Below are 20,793 nucleotides of genomic sequence, written 5' to 3' on the forward strand. Positions count from 1 at the left end.
ATTAGTCATAAAAAGACGAGTTCAAGTGTCCAAGTGTCTCCATTTAGAAGGCACAGTAATTGGATTAGTGATGCTGTTGCCTATTACCTGTCTTTTCCTAAATGTACATTTTGTACTGCTTACTCTATCCCTATTTATAAACCTAAGATACAGAGCAACATGGAGTTCTCGATTCAAGCCCATGACGTGCTTTACAGTCTAATTCCAATCATGATTGGGAAACACTGAATCAGGAAGTGTGTGTCTAAAGAGACACTAATTTAGATCTCAAAATAGATTTAGTCATTTTGAGTTTTAGATGATTGGAGACAGGGAATTTCTAAGCCTGGAACCCGATAACTTCAGGAGCAACTTTCCAGTTCAGGGTCTGAAAATTAGAAAAATGGATCTCATGAAAGTTTAAGCACAGTATTTCTGACAACTGCAAATTAGATAGCAGCATATCCAAAAATGACTTTCTGTGATGATCTATCATGGACCTGGGCAGAAGACTGAAAGGCAGGAAAAATACATTGCAAGGTGGTGAGCAATCACTACCACATGGGTTAAAAAATGTGAGTATCCTCCAAGTACTCAATCTATATGTGTGGTGTTGCTCATTCATTTGCTGTCTCAGTTGTTTGCTCTTTGTTTTTATCTGTATTTTCATTATTTTTTTAAGAAAAAGAAACACCAACCTTTAAAAGCCTTTTTGCCATCACCACACACATAGCAATTTGCAATATCAAATACAACAATAGCACAGCTAGCAAAAGGGTTCTTAAAGCAGGGGTGTCCACAGCAAAGTAGCGGCATTAGAAAGTACTCGAGCTTCAGAAACAACCTTTTGGGGCTCGATTTCACATCACTGAATCAATGAATAGTACACAATAAATGACCATTAACTTGTCTACACTACAAAAAACAGTGGCGAGCTTATTAAAGGTGTCCAGAGCTTTTTTTTTTCTTTTGCTTTTTTTTAAATGTAATCCTCCACAAACAATGGTAATTTATATTATAATTTTGACATAGAAAAATATATAAATTCAAACACTTAATACATAATACTTTTCACAACTGAATTTGTCTGTTTCCCCAACATCAAGGCCCCATGAACAACTCAAGCCAAAGCTAATTTGCTCTAACTGAACACCCCTGCTGCCTGTTGAAACGAGAGGGATTGTCACAGAATGATAGTCATTTATAAACAATACATTTAGGGAAAGCTCTGAAATATAGCCACTCAAGAACCAACCATTGGTGAGCAATTAAAATGAGTAGCTCCTACATCTTCGCTAGCCAGCGTAGTTTCTTTCTCTTCTTCCCAGAGACTGGTTTAGAGAACGATATCCTTCAGACGCTTCACACCAGGGGACTCTTTGTCGCGACCCTCCTTCAGAATGGGGTTGACCTCATGCATGACTTTCTCGCTGTCAGCTCCACGGGGCTCAGCTTCAGAGGGACGGGAAGGGCCATTGTTGACATTATTGACATATTGCTCCAGATCACGGGCCGGGGGAGCCAGGGCAACGGTGTAAGACATGGAAGGCTTCGTGGGCAGAGGGCTCTTGAGGTGGAGGGGGGAGGTGACAGGGCTAATCGCCTCACAGCCGTTGCCTGCCTCCCGGATAGCGCCGTTGACCTTGGGACTACAGACGGTTACATCGACAGTCCTCTTCCCTTTCAGGGTGGACCTCTCCTCAGCTGGGTGATCGCTGACATCTTTCCCAAAGGTTGCAAAAGTCCGCTTGGTGGGGCCACAGTCGTCGTAAGCTTCAACATCAGCAGCAGTAGCTTCAATGGAGAGCGCGATGATGTTCCTCACATGCTCAGGAGACTTGGAACGAGTGGGCATGGGATTCCGGGGCATCCAGCACCTGTCAGAGTGGCCAAGAATCCGGCATTCTTCTCTGCAATGAAATCCTTCATTCTGATCTGTTTGGAGAAAAGAAAATGTCAATTTCATCAGCTTTTCCCCAGGAATCAGTGTTACTCCCCAGTGTTCTGGTTTCTTAGGCATCCACAGGCCCTTCTGGGAAATGGTACTTTTAGATAGTCCTTTATTGCCTTTTGGGACAAGTGTGAAGAATTGTATTTTTAAAAGGCCATAGATCTCCCCCTATATACTCCTCTGTTTTTATTGTTGTTGCTGTTCCCACTGCTGACAAAACAAAAAAAAAAAAAACCTAAAGGGAAACACATTATGATGAAAAAATATATTTTAAAAAAAGTTTATCCTGAGTGTCAAGATGCTGAGAGTCAGCAATTTCATCAATACCTCCTATTAAAAATCATCTGTGTTTGAAAATGGATTCAGCAGAAGAGGGAGTACAGTTAGGGCAGGAAATCCAACAGGCAGTATATCTAAAAAGACTTGGCCATATTTTTGAGCAACAGAGGTGCCATCCACCTTTGTATCCTACCCATCACTGACACATAGTGCTTAATTTTAGATTAGTATCACACTCCCATTAAAAGTCCACTCACATCATTTCTTTTTTTTTTAAAGAGAGAGAGAGAGAGAGAGAGAGAGAGAGAGAGAGAGAATTTCAATATTTATTTTTTGGTTTTTCAGCAGACACAACATCTTTGTTTTTTTGTATGTGGTGCTGAGGATCAAACCCAGGCTGCACGCATGCCAGGCGAGCTTGCTAACACTTGAGCCATATCCCCAGCCCAGACATCATTTCTTCTTGACCACTATTCCTAACAGCCAATCTCTTCACTATACCATTTCTATGATTGGATTTTCCATCAGATTAACTACACTGAGATCCCTTCCTTCCAGATAACCCATATGCTTCAAATGGCCTATGCACACATCCCTCATATGTTGGGCATCATTTAATTAGATCCAAATATCCATCCCTCTTTATCTTTGTTATGTACAGTTTTATTAGGGACATATTCCTTAAACTAAAGAAATATAAACTGATGATGGGAATGTGAATTAGTATAGCCATTATGTAAAATAGTATAAAAGTTTCTATAAAAATAGGTCTACCATATGATCCAGCTGTCACTATAGCAGTAGTGATAATTAGACACAATACCTTTATTTTATTTATTTTTATGTGGTGCTGAGGATTGAACCCAGTGCCTTGTACATTCTAGGTAAGCACTCTACCACTGAGCCACAAGCCCAAGAAGGAATAAGTTTTAGTGTTCTACAGCATAGTAGGGTGACAATAATATACAATAATCTATTGTATACTATATTTGAGAAAAACTAGTGGAGAGGAGCTTGAAGGCCCCAAACATGAAGAAAAGGTAAGGAGGTGGAAATGTTAATTACCCTGATTAGTACAGACTGTATACATGTATTGAAATATTACACTGTACCACACAAATACATACAATTCATTATATGTTAATTAAAATCAAATATAAATACTTCATGGATTACTTTTAACCCTATTATTGAAGATCTCAGCAGCTAGAATTCACAGCTATTGGGGTGAATATTTTTCTCTTTACAGATTAGGTTCATTAAGGGTTTACTAGTTATTTAACTCTCAGAGGGGCTATCTACAGAGACTGTTTCACCAAAGCATGGCCCCATGGTTAATATCTGTCACTTCATTGGAAAACTGTTCATTTCAATGTCTAGTCTATAACCCTAGTTCCCCATACCCATTTGTATTTATGTTACATTCTTGCATTAGGATGACCTAATGAAAATTTTCATCATTTTGCACAATGCATCAAAATATCAGAAGCCTAGCATTTATAGAAAACCTTGAGGCAGAGTTGGAGGAATTGAGGAGATTAAGGGAGATTGCAAAAATGAAAAGAGTGTGTGTGTGTGTGTGTGTGTGTGTGCGCGCACGCACGCGCATACCCAGGCACAGACTTGTACACCAAAAACAAGTTGGAAACATATGCTCTGACTGCTTTTTTACAGGGGTAAAAAGCCTGCAATTCAAGTTCTTGCTTGAAATCAGTATTTATAAAACAAGCCAGCTTTGTACACTTGCATTTCTATTTTTGGAGTGTTTTCTGTTTGATTCTTGATTCTAAAGAGTAAATGGCATGGCAGAGCAAGGTATTGCTCTTCCTCATTCACCAAACACTCATTGGTGAATGGGCCCAGGGAAGGGAGCTCAAGGAAAATGGCTAAATTGGTTGTACATTTCAACATTTGGAGAAAAGGGATTGGAAGCAGTTAAAGGTCAAGGATCTAATCCAAGCTGAGTCCAGATTTGAACACAACTCTGGGCATGGTCCATGGCTTCATTTATTCTACTTAAAAGCCAATTAAAAATAAGACCCCATCTGTGTACCTGGACACAATTTGCCAATTTATCTTTAATAGGGACATTTTCTGCCCCCTTTCAATGATGGGGAATGAAACTTTTTAAGTTTAGATTAGTATTGCACTCCCATTAAAAGTCCACTCACATCATTTCTTCTTTTTTTTTAAAGAGAGAGAGAGAGAGAGAGAGAGAGAGAGAGAGAGAGAGAGAGAGAGGAGAGAGAGAGAGATAATTTCAATATTTATTTTTTGCAAACTAGAGTGGGGAACTTGAGCTTCTCAGAAACTTCTCTACAAAGACCGTGTTTACCTTCTGTTTACCCACTGCCTAAAAGAAATGAATTGCCCTTCTGAAAGGAAGAGACAAAAGTAATTTATTCAGCACCCCAAAGAATGCATTCAATTTAAGTCTACCAACCAATCTTGCTAAACCTACCCTATATGAAGTAGAGTAATATGCAATTATCTGAGATGACTTGTATTAACTTATTATATATACTACTCTTACCTCATGCAAGTTAAGACTTAAATCTAAGATTTACTCACCCTTGGCCTAAATCTGATACCTGTGTTTCCTTTTGTCCTTACCAAAGACAGTGAGTTGCTGCTTATAATTTTTTTTGTTTCACACAATACTTCATGACATTTATGTCAATACAGTTAAAACAAATCTAACCTAGCTTTAAATATTTATACCCATTTTATGTATGAAAGAAACACAGTTAATGTATAAAAGCAGGAAGAACATCTTTGCCCAGCAAAAGGTAACCTACATACATAAATGTACTGCAAATGAATTACCTTTCAAAAATCAAAAATTCAGCTTAGTAAATAAATTAAGTGTTGTATTAAAAGTAAGAAATTTACAATATAAGAATGGCAATAAAGAGACCTGATGAAAAAAAGTGAAGATACTATTTCCAAAATGACAAAGTACTGGTAAAGATTATGTGCTAGACACCATGTATTCCAGCAGCTGGGGACAGAGCTATGAGACTAGAAAGGAACCATTTCATATCATCAAAAATAACTTGTTAAGATGCTGGCCCCTGCTTTAACACAGGTAGGCCAAAAATTCACTAACTCCCTGCTAAAATTCCTCTATGAGCCTATTTATGACTTAATATTTTGCTACATCTTTATCTGAAAGTATTGACCTAAACCTAAGCAAGATAAAATTGAAGAACCTAAAATCTACACATACTTGTGGAAATTCAAACACATTACTCTCTATGGATGAATTAATTTGCAAACTAGTCTCCCCTGCTTCTTAAGTTGTCCCTAGGATTTGCAAACAGAAAAAATAACATGAAGAAAGCATATAAATTTGGAAGGACTCAAATCTTGAGGCCTGAAAACTCCTTAGTTCAAAACAGATCCAGTTATTTTGGATGATGAAGAAAGAGGAGGAACAGGAAAAGTATGTGGAGGAGGAGGAGGAGGAGGAGGAGGAGGAGGAGGAGGAGGAGGAGGAGGAGGAGGAGGAAAGTGATAAAAGAACAAGAAGCAAAAGCAGCAGCCATCTCTGCTAGAGACAAGATAAAACTTCTTCGATCTAGACAGTAATAAGTATTTTTGGTCACAGTTTGTCATTAGGGACCTAGGTAAGGGAATTGCAAATCCACTGGCAAAAATATATAAAATCTTAAATAAAATCTTAAATCTTAAAAGCATCAGACTTGTGAGGGTATGGGAGGCATAAGAGGCAACAATGTCTAAGTCATGATGGATAAGGAAGTAATTCAAACAGAAAAAGGCCAGAATATGCTATTTTGTACACACAATAGAAAACTTTGTGCAGTGATTACTACCTTCCTTGGGATGTGAAACTGCTGTTTCTTCAGATGTGGGCAAACAATGTGCTTTTATACTAGAAAGAATCTACCCATGGTCCCAATCAAAGTAATACAAGAATATGTTGAAAACACCATCTTCAAGTTTTTCTATAACTTTAAAGTTCTAGCAGAATAAAGGAGCTGGGGTTCTATTGGGTTTGTAGAGATATCAAGTCACAATGGATATTTTCAATAATCCTGGCAGTTCTTTACTGTGATTTGGAGTTTGGGTGTATTAACTCAAAGATCCCAATGATCAGAGACAAAATTCCAATGCTAAAATAGTTCAAAGTTACACTTACAAGAGTTATGCATTATCTCTTCAGAAGCAATGTGAAATCAATGATGCAGAAAAGTTAAGTTAAAATGAGTTCCAGTTCCTGCAAACTCAAATATTTGGCTACTTCTAAGTAGCACCAGTAACATAACCTACAAAAAAGTGATGTGTAAATCAGAATACCTTCCTAGATTGTGCTTTTTACACATCGATTCAGTATAATCTGTATCAGTTCATGAAAAAGGCAATCTATGACCAAAGCAGGACCAATTACTATGAAATATAATGGAAGGGATTGTGGCATTAATTATGAAAAAGTTAAGTACTATTAAAATTGGTCACATGTGCCTAATCAAGAAAACAGAAAAGCCAGGTGTGGTGGCACACAATACTCAGGTCCAAGTTTAAGGTCAGCCTGGGCAACTTAGTGAGACATAATCTCAATATAAAAAGGGATATGGACATAGTTCAGTTGTAGTGCATCCCTAGCTAAGTTCAATCCCCAATACTGTAGTAGTTGTACTAGTACTAGTAGTAGTGGTAGTAAAAGAAGAAGAAACAGAAAACATAATTCTTGAGCAACATCACCCCTTGACCTACCTAACTCCCACTTATCTAAAGCAGAGATAACTAATTGCCTAACAAATATCTTTATTTTTTTAAATAACAAAGACTCTCTTCTATTAGGGATGGCAATGTGTGTAGCTAAAAGTCAACGAACATTTCTAGGTCCTCCCTGATAGGGATGACCATATAACTAAGATTGGACCAATGTTATGAAGGCAAGATGTCAAGAAAACTCCTTAAAAGAAGGGAGTTGACTTAGGTGGGAGACGATTTTGTCTTTATTTCTTGCCATTTTGTCTTTTCCAGAACAGAATCATAATGTCTAGAGCTAAAACATGCATCTTTACTACTAGAGAAGTAACCCTAGGATGGAAGCCATGTGCATATGGGTGGCAGAATAAAAAGATGCAAGAACCTTGGGATACTGAAGATACAGAGCCATCTCATCAGATCTGAACTTCTTTTTTTATGTAAGAGCAAAGAAGCCTCCCTCTCATTTAGGCCATTGATTTATTTTCCTTAGCAGGAGAGAGGAGTCTTTATTACCAATAGTTAAACATAATCCATGACTGACACATTATCCCTGAAGCCCTAACTGCAATTTCACTTCCTCAAGGAGTTCTTTCCTGATCCTTTAGACTAAGCCAGGTTTCATAGCACCTCCCTTTTATAGCACTCATCATACTTGTAATTACCTCTAGATGGACAAAGATTATGTCTGTCTTATTTCCTACCCTGTCCACTGAAACTAGCAAAGGGTCCAGTGCAGAGCAGGTAGTCAATAACAGTTTAACTTAATTTAATGAAAAAAGTACAGAAAGAACAAAGACTCTTGATCAACAACCCAGATAACTGTGCCACTGATGTGACTCCAAAAAGAAGAAATAACTATTCTATCTGAAGGAAACAGTATAAAAACCTGCAAAGTAAACTATGTTGCTTTGTCAAAGGCAATAAAGTAAATGTAGAACTTGAGAAACATTAGTTCAAGTGTCAAGTGCCTCTGGGTGGTTTCTTGCACAGGATATGCAAAAGAGATCTAGTGTGCTTTGATGTCCAATTAAAAATATACTTGCTTGTACCTGAAAGTATTCTATCTTAACAATAGTTAACAGGGTGTGTACTGTGATAATTTAAGAACACAATAAGCAGAAAAGTCTAAACTGAGCTGAATGAGGGAGGCTTCTTTGCTCTTACATAAAAAAACAATGCTCAAATATTAAGCATTGTTTTTGACATGAAACAAAATTGTCATTATTTCCTATAAAAGGCCAAAATGTGACCTATGATAAGCCTTTTAGACCCATTGCAGATGTTGACTTTTTCACTAATTAAAATATACATGACAAAACTAATATTCCAATCTAATATGCTAGGGAATTGTGAAGAAAAGAAATATCCAGGAAAGATTTCTTAAATGCATTTGAAGGCCTTCAGGGGCAAGAGAAAGAATGCCTATCCTGTTTATGTAACTAACTACAAGGCAAGTGGAGTAGCAATGGGCTCAATGTAAAAGGAAGAAAGGAAAGAGGGAAAAGTGGAAGAAAGGAGAAAAGCAGGAATTACTAGTCTTCAAATAGTATATCTTGTTTTGATTTGACTGACATCTTAAGAACTGGGCTTCTTTGGGGTGTTTAGATACCATTTTAAACAAATCAGACATAACTTTTCTATGTTCATACACAACCAGTATAACTCCACATCATGTTCCACCATACAAATGGGATCCTAATGAGAATAAGTTATACTCCATGTATGTATAATAAATCAAAATACACTCTACTGTCATGTATATCTAAAAATAACAAATTAAAAATATTTTTTAAAGTATCTGCTAATCATCTTGCAAAAATTCAATAAAGACTTAATGACAATTTCCCAGAACCATCAGAGTCTGTGATGCCTTGGGGGGGGGATTACATTCACTTCTTAAAATAAAATTTTAGCCAGAAAAATAGAACTCAGTATGTGCAACATCCAAGGGAACATCAATGAATGATGAGACATTTTTAGAGACGCAGGAACCAATGACACCAAACTATCCTGTAGCAAGTCTAATTAAAATGAAAAACAATCACAAATTATACTACAAACAGCTACTTGTCTCTTTCTCAATACCTTCTTCCCTTTCCTTAAGCAATTTCTTTCTATTTTAGTTTCTCCATTAAGCTTTCTTTTTGTTCTCTTCCCTAGCCTCCTGCTTATTTGCAGCCCTTCCTATAGTATTTTGCTCTAACAGACAGTGGGGAGGAAGGGTAGGATGTCAGAACTGTGACTGGCATTAGAAATACCTATCTGTATTATTTGACAGATGCCAAAGAGTGCTATGCAAAAACAGCCCTTGTAACATGGGGAAAAAAATCACATCCTTCATTTATATGGGTATACACATTAAGAAATGCCTGTTAAAGGAGGCAAGGCAGTGCATACCTGTAATCCTAGCTACTCAGGAGGCTGAGATAGAAGGATTGCAAGTTTGAGTGCAGCCTGAGCAATTTAGCAACACCCTGTCTCAAAATAAAAAATAAAAAGGAGCTGAGGATGGAGCTCAGTGGTAATTCACCTGGGTTCAGACCTTAGTGCCCAAAAAAAGCCTATCAAAATAAGAGAATACATTGCCAATTTGAGATCATCAGATTTTCTTTGATTATTTAGCTGGGCCCTGGCTGAAGAGAACCCAAATCAGAGAGTTTTGACAAGTTGAGAGACTAGACATGTCTGGGGAGTGGAGATGCCTTGGGAAGGATAAGGGGGGGGGGGGATAGGGCACAGAAACAAAGTTCCCAAGGCTGTCAAGAGGGATTTGCCAATAAAGAGAGAGGACAGATACAAAAAAGCCTGCTCTTATTAGCATAGCTTGCCATTTTCAGGATGGCTGACTAAAGAGCAGGAATTCTGTAAAGTTTAGTTTTAGCTTTGAGATAGGGAATATAGCTGAAAAGATTGATGAACCCCCAACATGTCGTAGTCCATTTGACATATCAGCATCAGTTAACAAGTGTCACCCAATATTTGGCCTCTGTGATGCCAAATGGCACATAGGCCTCTCTCCTCATTCACAGTCTATGTACCTGAAATTCACTTACTCCCAGTGCAACATGAAAATAGATTAAAAAGATGCCCCTTTTAGAATTCAAAGCAATTGAATTATCTTCAATGGAATCTTTAGTGCTGAGCTGGTCGAAGAGACAAAGTTAAAACATATTGAAGTATAAGTGCTTGAGAATTTAATATTTATGATAGATGATAGTGTTGCATGTACAGTCATATAATCTAAGTTGCAATTTGGGCAATCACAATAGTTCCTGGAGTTTTCATTTTTGTACTGGGGCTCAATTCAATTCGATCCATAAAGAAGAGATTTCAAGATGTGTATAAGTATAAATCATTTGTGCTGATGCATGGGGAGCAAGGAAATGAAGCAAAAGGCTGCCTGGAAAATTGAGACTGAGAAATAAGAGGTGCTGACAGTGACTGAGATAAGCAGAGATTGACTAGACTGGAATCTTTGTATTTTGGCTTCTGTGATGGAGAAAATTACATGACAAAGTGCTGGACTTCATCTAGGTGCTTAAAAACCATTTGAAAAAGCATCTTTATAAGTAAAATATGAGATGACACAGAGGGCCACTGAACTATTTCCTAAAAGGAGGAGCAGTGAGATATCACAACTCTGAGCAACATGAGGCCATTTTCAAGAGTTTCATGCTAAGACACTCACAGAAATGTCCCTTAGCCTATATCAGTAGGATGCCTACAATACCTAGTCAGTTTTCTTAAGAGTTCAAACCAGTTGTTTGACTGTGTAGATTAAAAATAAGCTGTTTCACACATTATACAGGTAGTTATGCTACTGGAAAGACCTAGTCTTTAGATCAGGCTGATAAGCCCCTCTAAAACTGAAGTTGTCTGCAACTTGGTTTTTCTCCTTTTCATGGAAATTAGGCAAAGTGTTAATGCATCATAAGCTTATGAAAAAAACATTTTTTATTATGACTATGAGCTTCTTGATGTCTGAGAAAACAGGTAGTAAGTATGGCACAAACAATGCTGGTACAGAAAGCAAGAGAAGGTAGTACATGTAGTCCATGAGAACAAAAATCTTCCCTTTATAATGAAAATTTAATGCTGGAGGTTTCGAAAAAGGCACCCAGAAGCTGGTGTCCCCCTTACCAGACCTGACACTTCCTTCAGTCAAGTCCCAGGACACTCAGTTTTGTAGAACACATAATGCTTGATATAAGCCAATGAAAAAATATTGCAACTTTAACTTATAGATTCCTTAAAGCTTCTCGATGGCTAAAATATTTGTGGGATTTGGTGGGAAAGCTAAGAAATAGCATTGATAATTTCCCAATCACTTCTTCCACAGATGAAAAAGTAAATGCTTAACTAAGCCAGTCACTGTCTCTTGCAATATTTCAAAAGAATGATATGTCATGTCATCAACTGGGCAGTAATCACTAGAGACGATCACTGGAAGCAAATAGGAACATTAAGAGAATCAATGTGGATTAGGTACTTAGAATGGACTCTTTGTTACTAACATAAACCTGGTATAAAAGGATAGCATTATCTCAATATTTCATCATAACTTCAGCAGCCATCTGGAATACTATAGTGCAATGACACTGCTTCTGGGTATAACAAACAGCACAATCATTGAAAAAAAATCCATTCCAAATATCTTCCTTCAAGCTAATAAATTTTACAGCAGTTTCAATCCTTTTTCATTGCAACAAAGAAAAGCTTAGTTCCAGACAAATTAAAAGTAAATTGATTGCCTTAGGGGAATCCATTCAAATATCACTTTTCCATGTTAGAAATCTTTTTTTTTCCTAAAACATTAAGAAAGGGAGAGCAAAAGAAAGAGAGAGCAAAATCGTGGGTGGGAGAGTGAGATGGATGTGATGGATGATAGAGATAAAGAGTGTGAAAGGTTTAAAAGTCAGTATACAAAAAAGACAAGCTATAGCAACAGAGGGAGAGGGAGAGACAACTGAACCCATTAAATCTTTGTTTGCAAAACGAGGTAGAAATCAACTTAAAATAAAATGCAAATGTGTCACTGGGGTGTAAGCCTAACATTTGTGCTGGAATTTATGAATAATAAATATGAATAATGAATACTAAAATTGAAGGGATCAAACACCACCTTCTATGTTTACTTGTCATTATCCATCTTTCATGGACAATACTCAGTTCATTTTTTTGTTTTTTTCCTTAAAATTTCATAGAATTATTCTTTTTCATTTGTCCACTTAATCATTCTAGTAGGGGAAAGCAAGCTGTACTTTATTAGGGCATTGCCTCAAAGCAATTGCACAAATTCAGAAGAGAAGCCAATTAATCAATTCTTTGAAGAAGTCTGATAATTTGAAGCCATCCTACATTTGTCCCAGTGCTCTTATTAAGAAGAAAAAGTCCTTTATGACTTTAGCACATGGATGTTCCATCATGAACCCCTGACCTCCAGCTTATCCAACTCATCTATGATGGAGAGAATGGCTGCTCCATCTGAAGCATCAGGAAGAACTTGGAATCTATTTGGGCCACAGCTAAAAGGATCTTTCTGAGTTGGCACAAACTTTTGCCTATGGGGTTAGCAGAAAGCTCTCTGATTGATATTACATGAGCTAAGACACTCTGTCACAGCTCTAGAAATATTTACATAGGAAACAATGCATAGAAAGCACACACACACACACACACACACACACACACTCAACACCAATGCTACCACCACAATTAGTCCTCGTTATCTTTAACACTCATTTAAATTCACGAATTAAAACAATGGAAATCAAATGCTCTGCCTATCTGTAGATTATGTATCTTTACACCCTTGGAATGATCTCTTTTTCACAACATTGCATCTCATTTCAATTTTATTATATTTGCCTCTTTTTGGATCAAATGCCAGTCTTTCATAGCTAGGTTTGTGAAACACGGGGCTAATGAATGAATGTCATACTGTGGTGAGAGGAGCCCTGAGGAATCTAGTTCTGTGTACAGAAAACAAGACAGCATTGGGAGTAGAGAATTTGAAGGTTCATTCAACCTTGCTTGATTTCCATTCTCTGAGATTCTAATTCGGCAGTTACAAGAGGAAGGGTGCAGATTTATAAAATAAAAGATTTTGGACTCTAGCATAAAAATATTCTAGGAGTAAACTGAAATTATTATTTAAAGGAAAAGCCTTCTTTAGCCCTGGAGCTTCCTTATCTGCTTACCTTTACTTTGCAATATTTTTCATTTACTTCTATCAGTTAGTGAACAGCAAATAATCTGGTTTATTATTAAAACTTCAGATAAAATAATCAGCTTTGGCAGTGCAAATGGTGCCTAGCTAAAGGGCTAAGGATCATCATTTGCTCATATATTAAGACAGCACAAGTCCTTCATCTATCCTAATGGCCCTGGATTGGTGGGTGTGGGTGGCAGAGAGGTAGAAAGGCATTGGAAAGAAGAGTGGGGCAGATGCAGAATGATATTTCAAAACTCCTGCTGGTGTTCAAAGAGCTCTCAGCTGTCTCTATCTCCCTCTCTCTCTCTCTCTCTCTCTCTCTCTCTCTCTCTCTCTGTGTGTGTGTGTGTGTGTGTGTGTGTGTGTGCACACACAGAGTGTCTACACAGAATTATAATGCTGACATAGCTTTCTGGATAAAATGCTTATAGGACAGTAACAAACAAGGACATTGACAAATGATTTTCTTCTCCTGGGGAATCTTTGTCTGCCTTCTTCTAGAGTTTATGCAAACTGAAAAGTTTATATTTTTAACACCCTGTTGTCCATTCCAATATAAGAGGTCAGTGATAGTTCAACAAAGAAACCACTCATGAGTAATGATCTTACAGAGACAAGAGTAGGGAAATGAACTGTTTGAAATGAGTCTAATTCCTTGTGTGACGGCTAATAAAAAGAAACATCTGAACACAGTGCTTGAGAAGCATTTTTGTACTGTTCAACAGACTGAAAATAATAGCCTTTTTTCTGGTCTGCATTACCATTAATAACAGCCTTCCCTTCTGGTCATGTGTGTTTACAGAGGGAATAAAGATTGATACAAGAGCTCATCTTTCTTCTGTACCACCCAACTAGACAAAAACTGGCCAAATGATTTTTTAGCATACATCAACTTTAATTTGAAAAAGCAAAATTAATCATAGCCTTTAAATATTTCAGAAATTACCTGGGAACAGAGGAAACCAGAAATTCTTCAAGATAGTTCTCAGTAAGAGGTTGTTTGGAAAGTTAAAGGTGACACTCACATCTCATCTTTATTTAAGAAAGCTCTTGACCTCTCTTCAGAGAAAATCTTTCATCTTTTTGTATTTATTTTCTCCTGACCACACCCTGCAGATTGTCCAGGCCAGGGGAATAACCCACAACCTGCATGCTGTCAACTCACCCAGTGCATTTAAGATGCAATTGCCTTTACAAATTTTCAACATATTCAGACATTGCATAAAGGAAGTTTCCCCTGTTCAATAAACCTTTTATTCCAATCTATAAATAATAAGTGCTTTCATGAATTAATTTCCATTCTTCTCATCTCATCTCCCTGATCTCCATTCTGTAGTGTTTAGCTCATCTCTGCTATGACCAAAATACCCTCTCATCTTACCATTCACCCTATACAGACCTCATGTCTCTTCCTTCAGTTTTGTGGCCTTTTTTCACCACAGCAAATCCTTCTGCTTAAAAACTCATACCACCAAGAAAGCTATAGGGAGGCAATCATAGACAATTGAAGTGACCAAGTCTCTGCCAGAAAATCCACTGATATGGAAAAGATCTGTTCTCTTGGGGCATTTCCTCCTTCCTACCAAAGAACCTTTAGAGTAAGCTGGATTGTTCTGTAGGGCCCCTCCTATTATTAGAAACAGCTGTGTCTGGTACGTCCTTAGCAGGATATGTTACCAGCACCCCTCACAAGAAAAACTTAATAGGAATATTAAATGTACAGTTACATAGTCTGCACACCCTATAAAGAGAATCCACATTTCTCTATGAGAGGAGTAATGGTTAACATTTACAATACAATAAAATTTTAAATATTTCAATTCCCTAGAATTCTAAAATGCTGCCATGAATTTTGTGTCTGCCAAAAAAACACAACAACCAAAAACGCAATGGGGAATTCAGTAAATCACTCAAATATTTGCTCATTGGAAACTCACAGCCTAATGTAACACTGGTCCTCTCTTGTCCTTCATGTCAAGATCATTGGGCCATTGGCCAAAGCCTAGAGAAGTGAATTGGAATTCACCAATTCATCTTGGTGAATTGGAATCTCTGTGTCAGATACAGTCAGTCTGACTAATGGGAAGCACAGCTTGCCAAAATCTACAGCCTCCTTGTCTGTTCCACCCATCAAATATGCTTAGAAGTCCCATGGCACAGGCCAACAGTCTACAGATCCCAATCAACTATCAATAGTTTAAGTGTAAGTGATTGTGGATAAAGTACAAGCCAAATGTGTTTCCTTTTTAGTTGCAGGAATTCTAATGCTATTGTGGCACCCATAATGCTCTCACCTAATGATTTAGACAAGAATCCAGGAACTGAGTGTTATGGGATGCTCTGCACATAGTACAATTACAACATTCAGTACAGCACTAATAGGCATCTCAATTTCAAGATCCGGGGACACCATATGAACAATACTGACAGGACTTCCCCACCCTAGTTGAATATGATGGAATATGGAGGTGTCCCCATATGCCCTGCTAGTCTTCTGGAGGAATGTTTCTCTTTCTTCAGGATCCACAGCTGGTGAACAAAGGAATGCATGTATACAGATCACAGTTTGGAACTCTCTAGTGAGTCTCTTATCTCCCTGCTATTCCAGTATTGCATTAATGGTAATTCATTGAATTTTATTTCCCTTTTTATAATTAAACACTTTTCATATGATTCAAACTCAGTGCACTCTATCAGCCCAGATTTTTCTTCTCATTGCAGAGCATCCCATCCTGTAAAAAAGATTTTGTCTCAGAAACAGCATTTTGAAATGAGCTGCTTAGGAAAAAGGGATTAAATATCACTGACTGAATTATTCCTAAATGCAGTAACACCGCAGTGCATTGAAAACAATGTTTTTCTTTCTTTCTTGGTCAGGACCCTGTCCTTACATTCATATCCAGAGAGAATCCAAGTACCTTTGTGTTAACTCTTAGTCACCCTACCCCAAGAATAATCCGGAAAATCTGAGGCATCAAACAATACCTGATATCTCATAAATAACCTCACACTTTGGAGCTCAGGAATATGTATGCCCATGTGCCTCTTTAGAAGGAAAGAACAATTACTAGATCTCAGACTACTGAACTGAGAAAGAGCCAACTTTGTATAAAATTGTGGGTGGTGGTGGGAACAAAGAATTAGAATGATCCATAATATTTGTATTTATTATAGAAAATCACACTTCCATATTAATAGTTCTCATATATCAGAAGTCTCAAACATTATTTAATTACCCATTATTTAAACAAATCTCAAGAACAAAGCTGAGCCCAGATATCAGATAGGATGACAATAGTTTTTTCCAATCAACATGATATCTCTCTGCCCTTGCTTCCAGTGGCCAAAGAGAAAAATCAAATGGAATATAAATACAGCTACAATTTTAGTAGATTTTATTGGATTTTTCTTGCCATATTTAATATTTTAGGCTTCCTATTTTGTCCAAAATCTTCCATTTCTTTGTTTCCTACTGCCATAACTGGAATACCATTGAGGATATGATTTTATATTTCACTAACTCTTTACTAGTCCTCATCCCTTACTGATAAGCAGCTATAAAACAGTATAATTAACTCCAGCTGCCCCATCTTCACTTCTGACTCCAGGAGCTGAGCAAGCCAACCCCGCAGGGTGTGGACTGAAGTGGGTGGAAGAATGTCTGGCTCCATCCCAGTCATGGTGTGCCTCTCCCAAATTGCAATCCTCCCCCACTAGACAATACCTAAGTTCTGCAATCATGTTTACACAGCTGGAACTAAGCAGACCCTGAATATCATGCAAAGAAGACTGAGTAAGACTGTCCCTTCCTTCACTCTGAATTTAATCCTATTTATTGAAAGAATAAATGAATGTATTAAACTTCCTGTGTTAGGGTAAGGGCTACTGAAAAAGAGAATGAGTGCTCCCCTTCTGAACAGAATGCTCATTACCATGATTGCAGCAGCTCACAGGTGTGAATATTTCTGTCTGCTAGTAAATAAGCAGCAGCCAATAAAATCTCAGTCCAGAAGGAAAAACCATACTAACTGAAAACACAGCCATCCACCTCAGAAAACAATTCATTGAATCACTTCCTTTAAAAAACCTCTTGTTAGAGAAAATGCTGGCACTACCTGATTAAGGCAGGGTTTCTAGCCATTCTGGTCCTTGAGTGTGTGAGTCTGCTCTCCCTTCACAGAACCCCTGCCTTGACCTGGAGTCTATCATACTTCTGCTGTCTAACATCAAGGAGAGACCTTACATGGTCCTAAAGTAAGGAAAAGATAGAATGTAAGCTTGGTACTGGGTATTTAGCAAGAATCCCTGAGAAGCTAAAGCCATAGGGACTTGTGAAGAAACTTTAACATTGCTAACTATGGGGTGCAAAAAAGCAAAAACAAAACTTTCTGCTGCAGCACTGTGCCCAAAGACAAGCTTCCATCTAGAAAGAATGAGGCATAAGCCAGATCTGTTCCTCACCAAAGGAACAGATTACTTCACTGCAGCACATGTGAAGTTGATTCCTCTCAGAGAAGTATACAAGCACATAGGACACCAGCCCTTTCCCAAAGGCAGTGTAGCCATGGGTCAAAGAATGTGGGGTTTAGGGGCTGGGCATGCGACTCAGTAGTATAGCACTTACCTAGCATGTGTGAGTCCCTGATTTAAATGCGTGCTCTGAAACAAGACTGTCTTAGGGTTCCAGCTCTAAGTCTTAATAGACTGTCATAGCCCTGTCCTATGAAAGTTACTTAAACTTACTCTCTGGGCTTTATTGGTTTTGTTTCCATCTATAAGATAGGACTAATAGCACTGACCTCATGGGATTGTTGGGATGATTACAAGAGAAAAGGCTGTAAACTGAGCTTAAAAAGTGCCTGGCACAAAGGAAGAATTCAATACACATTAGGTACTCTTATCCATCAGACAGCTCTAACTCTTCTGGATAGGTGATGTCCACGTTTACATTATTCTTATACCATGTAGTTAACTACTGTTGGGATATGAAGGAAAGGATTCTGAGAAAGAGCTCACCTTAAAGACATCACTCCATCAGGTTTCACTGGTGACCCAAATGCCTCTGTTATTTTCTTGGATTATCATTACATTAAGATATAAATGCTATCTGGAAAGGGAGGACAGTTCGTTTTCAAGGTCCCTAAAAATAAATAAGGCTTTGGGGAAACAGAACATGGAACAGGTACCTTTTTGCATGGGAAGTAGGAAACAAGCAAAGAAAGGCTGAGAATGCAGAGCCATGAGTAGAAAATTAGTGATGAGGGAAACTAAGAAAAGCCAAAGACAACAACATTCAATGCCTATGCTCCCAGATGAAGGGAAAGGTATAGTCAGATACAGCAGCACTGCATACACAATTGTGCTAAGGGTGGGACCTTGCACACAACTTCTGAGAATGTGACAAATTACCCTGTGCTTTATTTTCCTACTAAGCACAGAGCTATTATTTCTGTTGCAGATCTCATCATTTAAGTGGTGGTGGAGACCACATGCAGAATGCATTCAAATTTAAAAGACAGACCTCAAACAGGAAATATTGATGAATGTGCCTAATATGCTAAGTATGTGGAATTAAATTGAATGAGCAAAAAGAGGCTGCACCACACACATGGAAATGCAATACTAAACCCACAGTATTGAGTGCTTTTGGTTGATTAACAAGGGGCATAATGTGAGAGGGGAGTTAGAATTAAGTGGAGAAGCTGACTTGATATCATAAATGAATAAGAGGAAATCCCAACAATTAGCAATGGGTGTGGAATGATAAAATTAAAGGCCAAAGGGGTAAAGTCAAAGCACCTGGGGAAAAACAGCAATATCTTTCTTAAATGCTGGTACATAAAACTAAAACATAAAGACTAATAGGCAAGGGAGCTTTTTAGAAATCATTGTCAACCACATGACAAATGAAGGCCATTTAATTCAGGAACAAAATACATTTAGGACTTCTTATTCTCTATTTCTTCATCAAAACCATATCAAAGACACCAGGCTGGGTTTTCCTCATGGATCAGTGTCTCAAATGATTGAACAATAGAATCACTGGAGATAATAAGGTAAGTGGGGTTCTGAAAGATTGATAAGTTCCATACTTCATATGAATTAAGCTCCCAGAATATCAAAAGGCCTCAAAGGCAAATTGGGGCAACTCTGGCCATGGGATTTGGTACTTCTTTCACAAGAAATGGGCTAGTAGTTCTGAACTAATGGCCAGTTAAGAAGTCAAAGAAAAGAGCTAATCATTCCATTTTGGGAAAGGAAGAGGCAGCTGCCAAAGCATCAGAGGGGAAACAGCTGTGTTCTTCACTTAGGGGAAAGACCTAATTAAGTTGAAAATTGCAAACTATTCAGAAATGGATGATTCAGTAAGGGAGAAGGAAGATGAGAACATGAATTGGGTGTACAAGGAAAAGAGGACAATTTCCAACAAAAATACACACACTTGAAAGCAGAGTTAAGTTAAACATATGCAAACAAAAGCCAAAGAGGAGAAAGAAGCTGTGAGTATTTAACACAAGCTAGCTCCACCAATTTTCCATCCTCATTTCCCTTCCACAATGGAAGGATTTTTACTACTCAAAGCCTCATGACTAAGTCAGATTTCTCACCCTAACTTGTTCTTTAGAAATATAGGAAAATTCAGCCAAAATATGCTCTGCTTTCCCAATACTCCTTTCATGCTAAATGAACAACAGTAGTAGAATATTAGCAATAGTAAACCCTGTATAAATCACTCCTGTCCAAACTCCTCAATACCTATATAGAAAGTGGGGCCCAAAGAAAAGAAGCAGAGTACTTGATGTCACACATGGAGTTAGTGGCAGATCTAGGACTTGAATTCAGAAACTTGATTGAATTTTTCCCACTCTTTGTACAAGAAAAAAACACAATAAAAGGAAGTGAATGATAGGAAACATCTTAGTAGTCAAGGGTGATCACGTTCCACATTTTGACAATGTAAAAAAACATATTTTAAAGATCATCACTGAGAAATGACCATCTCCAAACTGCCCATACATACAGCACCAAAGAAGAAGAAGGAGGTGAGGGGAAGGAGGCAGCTACCACTGCCAATCTAGAAAGGCTGGGCCTCAGCAAATTTGCTGTCCAATAACCCAAAAAGAATGGAACCATCTGATAAAATCTTTGACATTTAGTGAAAACATCCAGCCCATATCAGCAGAAATAATGAGGGAAGCAGAAGCTAAAGACTTGAATTTCATCAGGTATTTTTGAAAGAAAAAGATTTGGACACCAATCTGAGTAAGAAGTCATCAAGGTTGGAAAGAAGGAAACAAGGAAGACACAGTTGTGATTCAATGGGAGTGTGTAGTCAATGGAATGACAAGTGACAAGGATAACAGCAAGCCAACTCAGAAAGTAAAATGTAAGAAACAAAGTGAGAGGCCAGTATCTGTACAGATACCAATGCTGTAGAGATGCCTGTTACTAAAAACCCTCCCCTTGGGCTAGTTAGCCACACCAATTATTTCCTCCCATGTCACAGTAATGTTTCTGACTCCCCAGTCTTTCTGGTTTAACTGCTATGTTCTATTGCAATTTCCCTAAGCAACATCTCTTCTAAACTAGAGGAGGTAGCTCTTTTATAACAATGAAAACTTCCTGCCAGTCC

At 37.9% G+C, this 20,793-nt stretch overlaps 1 protein-coding gene across 3 annotated transcripts in view; it reads right to left on the minus strand.

Annotated features, from left to right (window-relative positions):
- Positions 1-838: 838 nt before the first annotated feature.
- The window catches only part of Pcdh19 (protocadherin 19), a 99,304-nt gene continuing 79,349 nt past the window's right edge, over positions 839-20,793 (minus strand). For all 3 annotated transcript variants that reach the window (XM_026410513.1, XM_026410512.1, XM_026410511.1), the window contains one exon: positions 839-1,914. In XM_026410513.1, coding sequence (XP_026266298.1) covers positions 1,316-1,914 — 599 coding nt within the window. In that variant the 3' untranslated portion in view covers positions 839-1,315. The remainder of the gene's footprint in view (positions 1,915-20,793) is intronic.

This window comes from Urocitellus parryii, chromosome X (genome assembly GCF_045843805.1).
Source record: "Urocitellus parryii isolate mUroPar1 chromosome X, mUroPar1.hap1, whole genome shotgun sequence".
NCBI classification, from domain to species: domain Eukaryota; kingdom Metazoa; phylum Chordata; class Mammalia; order Rodentia; family Sciuridae; genus Urocitellus; species Urocitellus parryii.